The 15,074-nt window shown below is 46.8% G+C and overlaps 1 protein-coding gene across 3 annotated transcripts; it reads left to right on the top strand.

Moving 5' to 3' along the window:
* The first annotated feature begins 92 nt into the window (after positions 1-92).
* GPR157 (G protein-coupled receptor 157) lies at positions 93-13,275 on the top strand. Of its 3 annotated transcripts, none has more exons than XM_026862466.1 (5): positions 93-512; positions 6,614-6,827; positions 9,233-9,427; positions 9,925-10,188; positions 12,653-13,275. In XM_026862466.1, exons 1-4 carry the CDS (start codon positions 142-144, stop codon positions 10,144-10,146), a joined length of 1,002 nt encoding a protein of 333 aa, XP_026718267.1. In that variant the 5' UTR covers positions 93-141; the 3' UTR covers positions 10,147-10,188; positions 12,653-13,275. The 3 variants fall into 3 exon arrangements, with proteins under 3 accessions (XP_026718267.1, XP_026718266.1, XP_026718268.1); XM_026862465.1 differs by having other exon boundaries at positions 12,656-13,275; XM_026862467.1 differs by lacking the exon at positions 9,233-9,427 and having other exon boundaries at positions 12,656-13,275.
* Positions 13,276-15,074: the final 1,799 nt, after the last annotated feature.

Raw genomic sequence — 15,074 nt, forward strand, 5'->3', positions numbered from 1 at the left:
CGCCTCGCTCGCCCAGAGCCCGGCGGGGCGTTTGCCTCCCCGCCCAGCTTTTTAATTTTATTTTTTAAAATTTTTTTGCTTGTTTCCCCCGCTGTGGCTGGGCGCGGGGCCGCGTCCCTGTGCCCTGCCCGCCCGCCGGCCATGCCTTTGCCCCCCACGGAGCTGCACCCCTCGGAGCGGGTGGTGGTGCTGGTCTCCTGTGCCCTTTCCTTCCTGGGCTCCAGCCTCCTGGTCTGCACCCACGCCCTGTGGCCGGAGCTGCGGACGCGGCCTCGCCAGCTCCTGCTCTACCTGTCGCTGGCCGACCTCCTCTCTGCCCTCTCCTACTTCTACGGGGTGCTGCAGGACTTCGAGAGGACCTCCTGGGACTGCGTGCTGCAGGGCGCCATGTCCACCTTCTCCAACACCAGCTCCTTCTTCTGGACCATGGCCATTGCCCTTTACCTCTACATCACCATCGTGAGGGGCTCGCCCACAGGCACGGGCTTGCTCTGCTGCTTCCACGTCGTGAGGTGAGTGCTGTGGGCTGTTCCTGCGAGGGCAGGAGGTGCGGGACCCCACGGGCCCCCTCCCCGGGGCCGGGAGCCACCGCACGCTCTGCTCCGTCCGCACGAAGCGCCTGCATGGTTGCTCCAGTCACCTGCTCTTCCCTTAAGCGGTAGCGTGTCCTTCTCCAGTCCCTTATAAACAGGGATTCTGCTGTCTTTTAACTAAACAGCCCTGCTTATTTCCCTCCAGCCTTCCAAAGCGAAGAAACGGAGACATGGAAAAGTTAAAAACTTTCTGCTTAAGGTCACCTAGCAAAAAAATCTCTGGCAAGAGTCTCTGCAGATCCTGGCTTCTGCTTTCCCTCCGCAGCCTGCTCTGACATCTGAGAAATAATGTGAAACTTGCGTTTGGGATACCTGCCTGCTGCTTGACAAACCCCCGTGTTGGGGATCTGTTTCCACGGGTGGCAGCCTGGTCTGAGATCCTTCCCCTCTCCCCAGGCAGGTTGCTGTAACCCAGTACTCAGGGGAGAATGTAGCCTACAAGAGAAGAGGCTGCTAGAAAAGCACTTGAGGGTTGTTTTGGTATGTTTGATTGAAAGCAAGACAGAACGTACCACAGTGTGGCTTTGTCTCGGTTTCTGCTATTTAGCGAGCTGATTTTCCACATCATGTTTAGTAAAAGCTTTCATTACGCAATTAGAGCTTGTGGAATCATGTGCTACCTCCACGCTGAGCAAAACAGTGATCCCTTAGTCCTCTGTGCTGCCAAGCTTTTGCAATAAATCATAAGATGAATGATCTGTTTTGTTTTGGGTTTTTTTTAAAAAAAGCTATCAGGCAAGTACTGAATTTTCTTTGCTTTCTCAGTCAAATATTTGTCGCTTTTTATTTTCAACCAGCATCATTTGGAAGCTGATTGAGTTGGAGTTGAGTCCAGGTAAAGATGGGCCAGAGAAAGACATTAAGGCAAGGTGTGAATCAGGGAGGACCTTCAATTCCTGCCCCACCTGTTCTAATTATTGCTTGACAGCAAGGACTGTCAAGTGTGAGGAAGTCCGAGGTGACTGCGCATCATCTGGGTACCAGGCTGTTGTTGGTGAAGTTGAAAGAAGCAGTGAGACAGCGAGGTTTATTTTATTTTAAGTGAATAGAATTACACTATAAGAAAGATGGAGAGGATGGAGTGCTAGTAAAGCCACGTGCTGCTGAAGGAACAGAAAAAAGGAGTCCAACTTCTTTATGGGCATGCTGGCTATATCAGGCTACAGCAAAAAGTTGATGCAAATCTGACCTAATTGTGATTTTTCCTGTCTGTTAATCACTTGTGTGGCCTTTGTACTCTGACTGCTTCATCTGATTTAATGCAAATCAGCCTCATCAGCTGCAAAGTGCGGAAAGAAGCAGGCAGATTGACTGAAATAATGTTGGCTGTAATCTGTGCACTCTCAGAACTGTAAAAATCCTGAAAGATTGCTCTAACCCTGAGACAGAGAGAAGGGAGTGTTCAAACTGAACTTCCTCTGGGGGAATTTGCTAGGTTTATTTTCAGGTCTTTGCAGTAAAAATGCCATCTTCTGTTCTTGGTATTGATCAGCTCCGCTTGCTCTGTCTAAAGGGCAGTATAGGTGGCTTTCATGGAAGAGCTATTGCTGGCTTCTGCTTCGTAAATGACTGCCATTCTGTGCAGAGCCAGTGCTTAAAGCTTCATCCTGCTTTATGATCTGTGTGAAAAGCCAGAGAAAACAAGTGAGGACCTGTTCTCTGCCCATCCCCTTGTGACACATCTTCCTTCTTTCCTTCCCTGCGCTTTTATCCTTACCTGAGAACTCAATCATAAAATCAAATTCTGGACATAATGCTTGAAGATGGCTCCTGCTTTTAAGTGCTTCAAAGTCCTGCTGGCTATCTAGGGTGCTGTTAGCCTCAAAATCTGGTTTAGTACCACGCAGGTAAGAATTGCTGCAACTGATACAAAAGATACTAGTATGGACTTTATTGCAGGAGGTGGGTGAGACCGACGTGTCTAGGGCAGAAGGAAAGGTAGCAAAGGGCAGATGATGCTTTAAGGATTGAAAGATTCCGAGACCCTTCTGGAAGGGATTTAAGGCAGGATGGAGTTTTGTTGTGTGTGTTTCCTACTCCTCACAAGCAGCTACTCAGTAAAGGACAGGTGTTTGTAAAGATGAATACTTTAATGTTGAGTATACGCAGAGACTGTTTGTTTTTAGCTGAGTGGAGCTCACTAAATATGTGTTGGAAGTCAGTGCCTGAAATTTTCTTTTTAGGCAAATTAGGATGTCACACTGGATCAAACCTGTCAAACAGGTTTGTTCCTTTTTGATTCATGTGGTAACACATCCACCTATTCTACTGCTAGACTGGAGAGCTGCAGGCTCTTGTTTTGGTTTTAAACTTTATGAGCTCAGGTGACCTTTGAAAACAAGCTTAGGGTTGGCTTTGAAAATATTTATGCAGTAGTAAGGTGTAAGTTCTGGCATCCAGAGTGTAAGTTTCCAGGCTACCTCACTTGTTCTGAATTCCTCAATATCGAGTATCATTTAGTAGGGTAATGTCATCTTTGCTGTGAGAGTAGGTGATCCAGACTCAGGGTGAGGAATGGACCAGAACCCACTTTGGGATTGTTTCTTGCTTTCATTTTGATACAGCACTTGCTGTCAACCTCTGAAGTATTTGCATTTCATGATCAGGCTGCACAGATGGTTAGAAGCATACCTACACTTTTATAAATATATATGTTTGTGTGTATATATAAGTAAAATAGATGTGTGTGCTTATCTATACATTTATAACATACATATGTATGTATATATTCATGCGTGTCCACGGATCCTTTCATGTGCTCCTGTGTGAGTCCTCCTGGACTGCCTCAGGCATGACTGACAGTGCCAATGCTGAATTTCAGAGCTGGGCTTAAGTTCCTGAGTGTTGCCTGTGAGGTGCAGGGATCTCTTGAAATTCCCTGTGGCTTTATCATGTTGTTTATAAACGCTTGTAGGTCGGGCCAACCAAGGTGTGAGCTACCTAACTGCTGGTGCCTTAGCTTTTAGCTTCTTGCATGCTGCTCTGGGAGGAGTCCCTGCTTCCTACCAGGGAACTGGCACTGGGGTGCTGCACAGGGTTTGATGTTTGAGGCAAGGGAGCAAAAAATTGGAGCAGATTTGGTCTGGAGTTCTGCCTGCAATCTGTGCTCAAAGCTCTTCCCTGAAATTGGCTGTTATATCCAGAAGACTGACTTTTCTCTCTTTACAGAGTAAAAATTCCTGTCCCCAGAAGGATTTGCCTGCAGGATGGCTGCTTGTCTAACCTGTGCAGGCAGGTGACTGCAAATCTTCCCTGCTTGTAAGAGTCGGGGGGGGAAGGCAGGCAGCTGTGCAGTGTAAATCAAAACGTGGTATTAAGCAACCTGACCCAGACATACTGAGGACAAGAAAACCAGTACAACTCGAGCTGTACGCTGCTGTAGTTTAAGGGTCCTTGTTTTACCTTGTCTGAATGCAGCGTGGGTGTTGATGTGGAAAGATAAGCTGGGTTGTGTGGGTTGTTTTTTTTTTTATTAATTGATTGCTAGGGGCTATATTAGGGAAATAAATACTGTTCTATCTGCCCTAGAGATGGGATTGCCAGCCTTTTTACAGAGATGCAAGAAGTAATCTTCTTTCCCTTCTCTCCCACATTGATTTCATTTAGATCCAAGAGTGCTTTTGAGAGCCCCAGCCTACACAATTGCAGTCTTTGGGGCTTAGAGTAAAATTTCCACCTCTGTGTTATTTTGGATGCTTCTTTTTCCAGTCTTTATGTATGTTTTGGATGTATAATATTATGATTCTTATGTTCCTCCATTATTCTAGATAAGGCATTGATGTTTTCCAGTCCTTCAGAATCTGTCATTTAGGGGTTCTTAAGAATAAGCAAATCACTAGTCTCAGTTCTCCTTTCCAGTTTTCTAAAATGAAGCTGAAGAAGTTCACTGAAATGTCCAATGACTTCCTAGAGTCTAACTTTGAGTTTGTAATCCTTACTCCTTGGTGTTAGTTGTAATAGCCATCTGATACCTGAAAATGTGTGACAGGTTTTTTTTTTCCACCTTCTTCCTTTTACTAATTAGATACTTGAAGATTTTTTAAAAATCTTTTGTCTGGTAGTTCAGTTTTACCTACTATGACCTCTCTTACTGAGTCTGTATGTGCTTAGCACTGTTCTGCTTTATATCCATGCATTGTAATTTGACCTGGTTTTATCATTTCATATAACTCTCAGTTTCAGGTCACTGTGGAGATCATGATTTAGGCAAATCAGTTTATTAATACATTTCCTTTTTCTTGGTGCTGGACTCACTTGTGCTTGTGTGCCTTAATATATTTTCTTTAAGGAAGTGCCAGTTCTCTTGAATTCTTTGCCTCAGTGGTTAGCTCTTCCAAGTGTACTGAAATTTGAATGTCTTCGCATCTATAATCCTTGTTTTGAGGCAAGTCACCACTTTTAATTAAATCAGTCTTAAGTTGTGTAGAGAATTCCATGGTGGTGGCGATGTTTGGGATGTTTTTAGAAAGCCTGCTCTGATAATAGCATGGGGAGGGCTTCCTGCAGCAGAACTGTCCTTAAATAACAGCCCGGGCTTGGATTAGCACTCCATGTTCTGAACGTTGAAACAAGATGTTCTAGGCATGCTAAAAGGTTGACTCTGAATTTTTCACAGCATTATATTTACATTTGTTTTCTGAGTGGGTGAACCCAGACATTATTTGAGTAGGAAATGGGGTATTTTTGAAATCTAATATCATGGGATTATCCCTGATTTTTCAGTTGGGCTCTGGAATTTCAGATAATCTGGTCTAGGCAACTGCTGGTTGCCTACATAGTCTGATGCATGTGAAACGGATTTTAGGAGGAAGATCCTTTTCATGCTCTCTGCAGCTGCTCCAGGCTGTCACTGAAGGAGGAAGGTGAACCAGGAAGGTAATGAGCGCAATACAGTAATGGCTTTGTTTTTGTTGTGTCTGGAGAGACCAGGAGGGTTATGCTGGAGCTCCATCTGAGCACTCTGTGAGGCATTTCTGTCATCGAAGTGTCCCTTGTCCCTCTTAAGGCTCCACAGAACCTTTCTCTGAGGATAACTATGGGAAGGGCAGGTGGTGCATTCAGTTGAATGCAGGGCGGTATTTCAGTTGTGGAGTCATTAATGATTTGAACGTCACAGGTTAGGCAAAGCCTGTGAAGTCCTGGGTATCAGCAGCGCCCAGGAAGGGGATGAGTATTTTTACATTTGGGCTCATGGAACATTTCAGTTCTTCCTCATGGGTTTTTGTGGGCAGCCCAAGCTGCTGTGTGACTTAATTCATGTGTGTCACCACAGTTATTTTTCTTCTAAATGCTTCCCTATATATGCTTCTGCTGTCAAGAGAGAAGCCAAAGTCAAAACACAGCTCCAAATTACTAGAATGTGGCTCCTGTTTGCTTTCTTTTTGCTGTTACTGCCAGTGCTTTTCTTTGGGAAGAAACTTGCTCTTTCTCCTTCAGAAATTATCCTTTTGTTTCCAAAATATTGACTGTACTTCCATTTTTAAAAACAAAACAAACAAAACCCCCACTAATGGAAAAAAAAATTTGATTTCTTTGTGTGGTGGTTCTTTATGTGCTAAGTGTCACTTAGGAATCAGTGTGTGGGATTTGGTTGCTTATGTTCTGAAAGCTCTGAATCCACCAGCTTGCTCTCGAATGGCTGGGTCCTACAGGACAGTCACATTGTATGATGCTTTGGCTTTGTCAAGTCCTTGATCTCACCTGTATCCAGGGTGGGATGTCTGCTGCTCGCCTCCTTGCTGTGCAGGCCAGGTTCCAGCTTGGAGCGTAGCACATCATTATGCATCTGTCCTTCAGGACTGGGGATCCAAGTTCCTAGAGCAGGTCCCTAGGAAGTGGATTTGCTGTCCACATTCATATGTTGTCAAATACCTGTTTGTTGATTGCTTCCCTTCGGCCCAGATATTGGCATCCTGTCTGATGAAGAATCCCTTGGTCTGTCACCCATTTTCCCTGAGGTGTGGAGGGACTAAACTGAGTATGTTCTTTGCTTAACCTTGTTCTTCGTGTTCTTTCCTCAGCTGGGGAGTCCCCCTTGGCATTACGGTGGCGGCTGTTGCTCTGAAGAAGATTGGCTACGATGCCTCCAATGTTTCTGTGGGCTGGTGTTGGGTCAACTTGGATGCAGAGGATCGGGTCTTGTGGATGTTGTTAACGGGGAAAGTTTGGGAGATACTGGCCTATGTGATTTTGCCAGTGCTCTACATCCTCATCAAGAAGCACATTAATAGAGCGGTGAGTATTTTTCTGCTTTCAGCTTAGGTTGCAGACTTGCTATGTGATTATATCTTGCCATGCTTTGAAGATTTTGCTGCATATTTAGCAGCTACACAGGCAGGAATTGCTTCAGATAGCACTAAAATGCACTAGCAGAAGCAGTACACCTGACTGAGCAGCCTGCAGCATCATTACACAGGGACTTAGCACACGAAGAATGCAAAAAGCCTTTTGAAAACTTAGGAGGGCTCTGGGATTTACATGACTGAAATGTAAATCCCACAGTAAGAATTAAAACAGGATGTGAAGGACAAAATTCAGATTTAATAAGCCTTCCACAGTTCCACTTGTGCCAAGCCTGAGGTTGGCATCTGGATTTACCTAGCCTCAGTCATTTCAGGATCTCTAATGATAGTTTGTGTTTATGGATACCTGTTTTGTACTAGCAGCACAAAGCCCCATTTGGGAGTCGGTGCTATATAGCATTAGGCACCATATGCTTACACAATACAGGAAGACACCCTGTCCTAGGAGGGTTTCAGAGTTCAGAGGCTAATTTGCTGCTGTTCCTTGTGAACACACAGAATCCAGGCATCTAGGAAAATACTTGCATACCAGAGAAATGTAGATTGAGAGTGGCAGAAGGAACTACATCCAGGGATTCCTTTTTTCTCTAAGTTGTATTAGGGAAAAAAATCCCTACATCTGGATAGATATCCTTCTGAGAAATGCTGCCACTGCAATCCTGCTTGCTGCGGTGCAGTTATGGCAGTTGTAGTTAGGGATAAACACAAATCTAGTTAGGTCAGGATTCTGCAGATGAGTTGGAAGAACAACATAGTCTTAAGCAGTCCTAAGGGACCCGGGAAAGGGGAGTTGGAAAGGGTTTGTGAGTGCCTGTCAGCATCACTTGACATAAATCAGCCAGGACGCTGTGTTCCAGCAGCTGTCAAAGATAGCAGTGTGGCTGTCCAGAAACCTGACCCCCTGGCCAGGCTCTCAGCCTCCTGTTCTGCCAGGGATTCCTGGGCATCTGCTCTCCCTTCCCCACTCCCAGCCCTGACCCTCTCACAAGTAGCAAAGCTGAGGCCAGGCAGTTGTCACGCTGTTCTCTTAATGGGGGGTCTGAGGGCTGGACCAGCAGCACACGGGGGCTTGTGGACTGGAGCATCTCTCTTTTGCATCATTAGGGGGTTTGCCAAGCCTGGTAGCCTGCTTACGAAGCCTTTTTACCTGCAGGAGCTCTCCATTTCCAAGGAAGAGCAGTAGGCAACCAGGGCTGGGTTTGGGCTGTGCTGATGACTGAGTGGGTTTTGGAGTAGTGCCCCCTGCACAGCCCGAGAGGCAGGAGAAATTATGGAAGTAGCTGTTGTGGGGGACACACACAGGATGTGTATTAGGGGCTTTCCAGATGGAAAATACTGCAAGGGAGTGGATGGGAAGCTGCACTGAAAGCCCTCAGTGGGGTTTGGCAGGCCACTGTGCAGTGCTGTCCTGCAGCTTTGTTCTGGAGGAAGTAAGGTGTCAGGACTGGGAGTACTGAGGTGAAGGAGAAAACTATGCATCAAAGCTCTGTGTACTCTGTAGACCTGATGGTAGGAGGAATAGTTTTCTGCAGGTCAGCTATCCTGAGCTTTAATCTCTTCACCCACATTAACATCCTGGTATTCATCATGGTGTGTCCCAGCAGCTGCTCTGGGCTGTGTTCACCTGCTCTCCCCTATCCAGGAATCTGAGTGCATCCAGGAGAGTCTACCCTAGGATGTCTTATGGGCCTTAACACATCCAACCACCCTGATCCAGAGCACACAACCCTGATTTTTTTTCTACACGTTGCTGATAGAGAGGTTTGCTGGCTTGTCCAAATCCATGGAAGCCCATTGCTGACAGTACATGGTCAGAAATCAGGCAGCAGTTTCTACACAAGCATACCGAAGGACTGCTTCACATGGACATAAATTCCTTGTGGAACTTGCTGGCTGTGGCCATGGTGAAGGCCAGAAGTTTGAATAGCTTCAGAAGGATGAGCCAGAGTTCTCCCCATATGCGTGCATATACATAAAAGCCAGAAGCAGTGGCCCAGCAAAACAATTTTGTGGAGCACTGCTTTTTTTTTTTTTTTTGTACATTGTTATGACTTGGTTTCTTGGCAACTATGTAGTTGATGCTAGTTAATATAAACCTTTAATGGGACTCTGATAAGGACCGGATATCCTTTATTTGCCACCCCTTGGCTTCAGCAGGAACATTTGTGTTAGCAAACGCAGAATCTGGCTGGAGACTGGTGCTCGTAACAGTATCCTTGTTAACTTCCTGCAAGATGCAAAAATTTAGTTTACTTTAGATAGAATCCCTGGAGCTCAATGTCCAATGTGTGTAGCTTTTTGTTCATGTTTTTGTCTCCCTCCCACCCTCCATGGAAGCATGCAGCTCTCTCAGAGTATCGCCCCATTCTCTCAAGAGCACCTGCATTTCAGCCCCGGACTTCCATAGCAGATAAGAAGTTGATTCTCATCCCTGTCATCTTTATCATCCTCCGTGTGTGGAGCACTGTACGATTCATTCTGACTCTCTGTAACTCCCCTGCAGTGCAAAATTCAGTCCTGGTTGTCCTGCATGTAAGTATTTGTCAGGAAACGCATTAGAAGGAGGATTTGGGAGGGAGATAAAGATTTGTTGCTCTGAATACCACTTCTGTGGCAGGATGCAGCACATTGCAAGAAAATCGGCTCTCTGCTGGCAGGTAGGTCTGGGATGCTCAGCAACAGCTATTTCAGCAGCATCTAGTGGCTACAGAGAACAACTGCAACAGGAGTGTTGGGTAACGCTGGCTGCTTGTAGGAAAAGCAGGCTCAGACCAGAACTGCTGGGTCTGTCCCTCAGCAGGGCTCAGCCTGCTCCTGCCCTAGCACAGGCTGTAAAAACGATAACCCACAACAGCTGTCTGCCTGATTTTGGGTGCAGGGTTGGTTTTTCTGAATCTGTTTCTCTCATTTAGGTGGAAGTTGCTGACTGTCAGCTGGGCAGGTCTATAGCTGGTCTGACACGATGTTTGCTCTTCTCTGGGGGGTGCCTGTAGCAGCAGCAGTGGTTAATTCTATTTTTGCTCTTGCAGGGAATTGGTAACACGTTCCAAGGAGGTGCCAACTGCATTATGTTTGTCCTCTGTACGCGAGTGGTGCGGACTCGGCTGTTTTCCTCCATTTGCTGTTGCCACTACGATGAGCTGGATTGGCCTTCGCCAAGATCAAACAGCTACTGGCAGCGCCCAGAACCCCACAAGGACAAGGATGTACCAGGCCCTGAGCGGACAGACCCCCTGCTTTCAAGCACCTGAGCCTGGACTGTCTACATCTCAGTGCTGATTTCTTCTTTCTTGGTAAATATCTAGTGTGAGTCTTTCCTCCTGCCCTGCCTGCGTGCAGCTTCATGATGTGAGGGGTGAGGAACAGCCATCGGTGAGCAGCTGACAGAGGCAGGTTTCTGCTGCCTCAGGGGGGGTTCCCTGACTGAGTCTACAGCAGCACCCCATCATGCTCCTTTGGGGTGAAACCATTTACAGAACTGATCCACTCCCCTTCCCTCTGAGCTGGGGTAGGTCTGTTACTCAAGCCTGTAAAGTGAGGAGATAACTGCAGTGCTGTCTGGCCAGCAAGGAGAGGACACCAGTGAAAACTCAAAGAAATTAGTGGCTCCTCATGATGTAAAACACCATGCGCACACACATTTCTCAGTACTGCACAGTTCAGATGTCTTTAGTGCCCCAAGTGTTCCTCATGAGGTAATGCAATCCCTGCTGATGATTATAAAAAACCCCCCAGCGGATAAGTGGTTCATCCAAGCTTACACAGAAAGGAGAAAAACTTTGACAGAAGCCCTTCATTATTTCGTGTACACGGCTGGACACCGATGGCCTTGCTTGGGTCTGGTTGTATAAAAATCCTGCTTCCTTGTGCTTGACCTTGTGAGTGATACCTGCAGAACATGCAGGGGTGTCAAGACTGAATCTATTTAAGAGCACACAGGGTTGGGGTACTGTGTGGGTGTCTGTCTATGTAGCAGGTAGTGGTAGCACTCTCTTTAGTAACTAGAGTGTGACTAAAGGAACCTAGAGCGGGTGTCCTGACTGCTTCAGTAACCGTAAACCCTGATGTGCTGGGAACTGCAGTCTCTTCAGAAAGAGTATGAAACCCTGTGTGCCTGTGCAGTTACACTAACCTGCAGGTCACGCTCGGTGGAAAGGGCTGAGTCTGAAAGGTGCTGAGTCTGCCTGGGGTGGTGGGCACGGCAGGGGCTGAGCCTCCTGCCAAGCACACCCTGTTCTGGGTATGGATGTCTCTGGGTAGACCTCTCATGTACATGTGTTTCTTGTCCTCCCAGACCACAAAGCTCAAAAAACCAGAGGTATTTTTTAAAAAATCAATTCACAATTCTTTTTAATTTGTATAACAAGGTTTTGCAAAAGAACAGGAGCCTCATGAATTGCCTGGGGAGAGAGGGCAGCTGTCAGGCTCCCACTGCTCTAGGCACCCAGCTGTTCAAAAGCTGCTCTTATTAGTTTAATTTTCATCACTTTAACAGCATGCAGAACAGTCAAGTGATACAGTGATCTTGTGGGACTATAGGCAGAGGCGGGTGCCATTATGTCCTGAACTGAAGACTTGGCATTAACTTTATTATTATATTAATATATTTAACCCCCTTGTACACAGTCTCTGTAAACATGGGAAAGTGGAGTCCTCAAGAGCTCCTTAGCCTATTTCATGGGGCTGCGGAGGGGGCTCAGCTCTTTAGCATCCCTAGAGTCTTTGAAGGGTAGATGCAAGCATCTTATCACCCTTAAATGACTTCCAAGAGGTTTTTCTTCCTTACAAAAGGCTTTTTTTAAAGTTGTAAAAGTTGAGTAGCAACCTTGGTAGCTCAACCTCATGTTAATCCCATGTTGCTTGGAAAGAGAAGCTGTGTTAAAAACTTCTTGCAGCAAGACAGGATAATAAATCTTAAATTTTATGAGACTTAGAATTGTGCTGTGTTCAGTTTATTTGGAGCCAAGCCTGAAGAGAGGAAGTAAAATTGTCACCGACTTGGCTTAAGGGAAAACAAAACAAAACACCACAAACACAAAAAACCACCCCACCCCACCCCCACAAAAAACCTCGCCCCAAACTAATCAGAACAGATTCCCTGTTCTCAGTTTGCCTTTTTCCATAACAGAGTTCTGAGAAATGTGCATTTTGGCAGAATTTTTGAGGAATGTGCAGCCTGACAGAATTACATTTCCAGCTCCCAGGGGCTCAGGGAAACACACTGGTCTGTAAAGGGCAGCTATTGGCAATAGCACCTGTGCTGATACAAGCGGAAAGTCTCCCACATCTTCATGTTGGCAAGAACAGAGAAAGACCAACAGCCAACAGAGAACCTCTTAGAAGTGTTTGTAGTTCCTCCAGTGTAGATATAAAGAGAGGTGGGATAATAGGGGAGGTGGAGTGCAGAAAGGCTTGGCTGCTCCTGGCAGGGCCCCCTCAGTCTCTGGCATGAAGGGCACAAGCAGGGTGGTGCTGCAGTGCCGTTCTGCCCGCAGCCTCTCTGGGTTGGGAAGGTGACTCTGAAGACTTTCTGTCGGGTGTGGGCTGGAGGATTTTAACTCGGCTGTTTCTGAAGGTGCCCGAGGTTGGGGTACCTGCTGTACTTTAGGAACGGGTCTATCACGCCTGCTTTCAGCTCCTGCAAGGGGCTGTTCCTGAGGACTGAGCTGCAGCAAGCTCGTCCTGCCTCGGGCAAACCTGTGCTCGGACTGCAGGACGATGGGGCAGCCCTGGATTTTAACTGTGCTTCATTTTGAGCAGGTGCAGGATCATCCCAGAGTCCCACAGAGGGAGCTAAAGCCTGGGGAAAAGCACGGCTGGAGTGGCTGAGCAGACAGAAAGGACCCACTGCTCCTCGGTGTTCGGATCCCAGCTGCTTTGGTCTTGAGCTTTGCTCAGGATCCTCTGGAAGATACTGTTTGGCTGTACTCGCAACTTCTTGGTTTTCCTCCCTCCTTCCCTCTCCCACCACTATAAATCTTAAAAATTGTTTGGGGTTTTGCTTTTCTGTCTGACAAGGCGAATGCGTTGTGAGTTCTGGGGTGAACAAATACCATGGTGTTAGGAAAACTGCAGGAGCTGCCAAATAGGACTATCCTGGGCGTGGATTTCAGTCCTAGTGTGTGAGATGTTCCAGGGAGCTCCAGACTGGCTCCTGTTCTTCACTTGAATGTGGACAGGAGCGTGCAAACACACCTGTTTGGTGGTGGTGATGGATGGTTCCTCTTGATGGTTTATTCCTCCTCCTTGGTGGTTAGGGGTCGTCCTCATCAGGGTTTGTGGTGGCAGCATATTTATTGCCTCCTGGGAACAGCTGAGCTCTGCAGACTCCCTTGGTGCTCAGGGAAGTCTGGGTGTAGCACCCCAGCCTCCTAGCCCTCGCCAGCAGCAGGACGTGGCGTGTGCTCTGAGGGCCAGATGTCCCCTGCCAAAGCCCAGGCTGCCCTCTGTTCTTGCTTTGGAAGTGTGATGTCAGTGCTGGGGAGGGGATGGGCTTTTGTTTGCTGTTTACCCGTAGCGTATGCTTATTTTCTGGCAATGCCCTTTCCTATTGCTAGGGGATCACACTGCTATGTCTGTCTCTTGCTTAACTGACTGGGAGCCATTTATGCAGCTGATAAAGCATACTCTGTATACAACTTACTTGCAGGCAAATAATTTGTTACCTGAAATATTGTTTCAATTGGAAGCCCCAATTGTAGCTCAGGAGTGCATATGATACTGAATTAGCTTGGCCTGAACATGCAATTCTGTCCCAAATGTAGGTGAAAATGCTGCTAATGTCGCTCTCTGGGACATTTACTGTGGGATGTCCCCTAATGAGTCTCCTTACTGCAAGCGTTGCCGTCTGCCCACTGCAGCAGGGCTGACTGCCAGCTCCTACCATCACTTTTGTATAGCTCACTGCTGATGTTCTCCAGCAGATTTGTTCTGGAAGATAAGCTTCCCCTCTGAATTATTTTGCCAGAGATACCAGGATTTCATAGGATCCGGCTTTGAGCACAGACAATTGGGCTGAGTGTGAATAGTTCCCTGCACACACGCATGGGAACTCGGCACGTGGTGGACAAGTGCAGAGGAGAGAAGGTGCAGAGCTGAGCTAATGTCTGCAGGCAAATAAATGCACTCTGGAGTGAAGAGCAGATGTAAGAAGCTTAATGTGTGCTGTAGCTGAAATTGAAAATGTGCTTGTAAAATGCCTGTAAAACTGGTTCTCTTGTTACTGGCTCTGTTCTCTGCCCAAGTCCAACAGGATCTCGGCTGTTGAAGAAGTTATACCCCTGCAATTGCTTTGAAAGTCCAAGAAGTTCCTTCACCATCCTGTCTCCCTTCATCGATCTCTTCCAAGATCACCCCAGTGCCAGTTACCTTGTGGATGTTGTTACCAGATTCTTGCTGTGAATGGCAAATACTCCAAATGTTCTGCTGCAGAAAGCAAATATTTACTTTGATGGAGGTTTGATTTCTGATGGCAAACATGCATGTCCTGTTTGATTTCTGTATGTGTCAAGATGATTTCTTCCAAGTTCAGGGAAGGAGTTGAAAGACTGCGATAGAGAATTCTTCTCTCTTATAATTACTGAGAATCAGAGTGGCTGTCATTCCGCCAAGAGCTCCCAGAAGAATGACACTGTCTTTAAAGAAAAGGAATTTCATGGAAGAAGTTTGTCCTCCTTGCAACTTCCCCACCCCTGGGGCAGAATGGTTCACGTTCCAGTTTCCCTCTTCTGACTAAAGATCTGTGAAAGTGAGAACTGAACTGGCTGCTGAGTGAGCGATGGCCTGTCCCATTGGTTTTGGGGTGCTTTGAGCAGTGTTTGAGGGCAGCATGGCAAAAGCTGAGCTAGCTCAGAGTGTCTTGGTGAGTGGCAGCTCGCTCCATCCTCTCAGTGGGAATGCAGAGGGGGAAGTGTGGAGAGGTGACTGGTGGCTGAAGTGAATATTCTGGTTTGCATCTCTCTTCAGTTAAGATGCCCCATGATAGGTAGGACTGAAGCAGGAGTAGTTCCTGAAGGACACAGGAGTGAGGTGCTATCCACTGCCATGATATCCTAGCAAATGGCATCCTCGAGGACATTAACTTACATCAAATGCAATAAAAGACAAATGACAGAACGTCTAGGGACTAAGTTCCACTACCCTCAAAGCAACTGGGCTCTGTTCCCCTTCCTGGTTTTCG

Source organism: Athene cunicularia, assembly GCF_003259725.1.
Source record: "Athene cunicularia isolate RWA chromosome 21 unlocalized genomic scaffold, athCun1 chr21_part1, whole genome shotgun sequence".
NCBI lineage: Eukaryota > Metazoa > Chordata > Aves > Strigiformes > Strigidae > Athene > Athene cunicularia.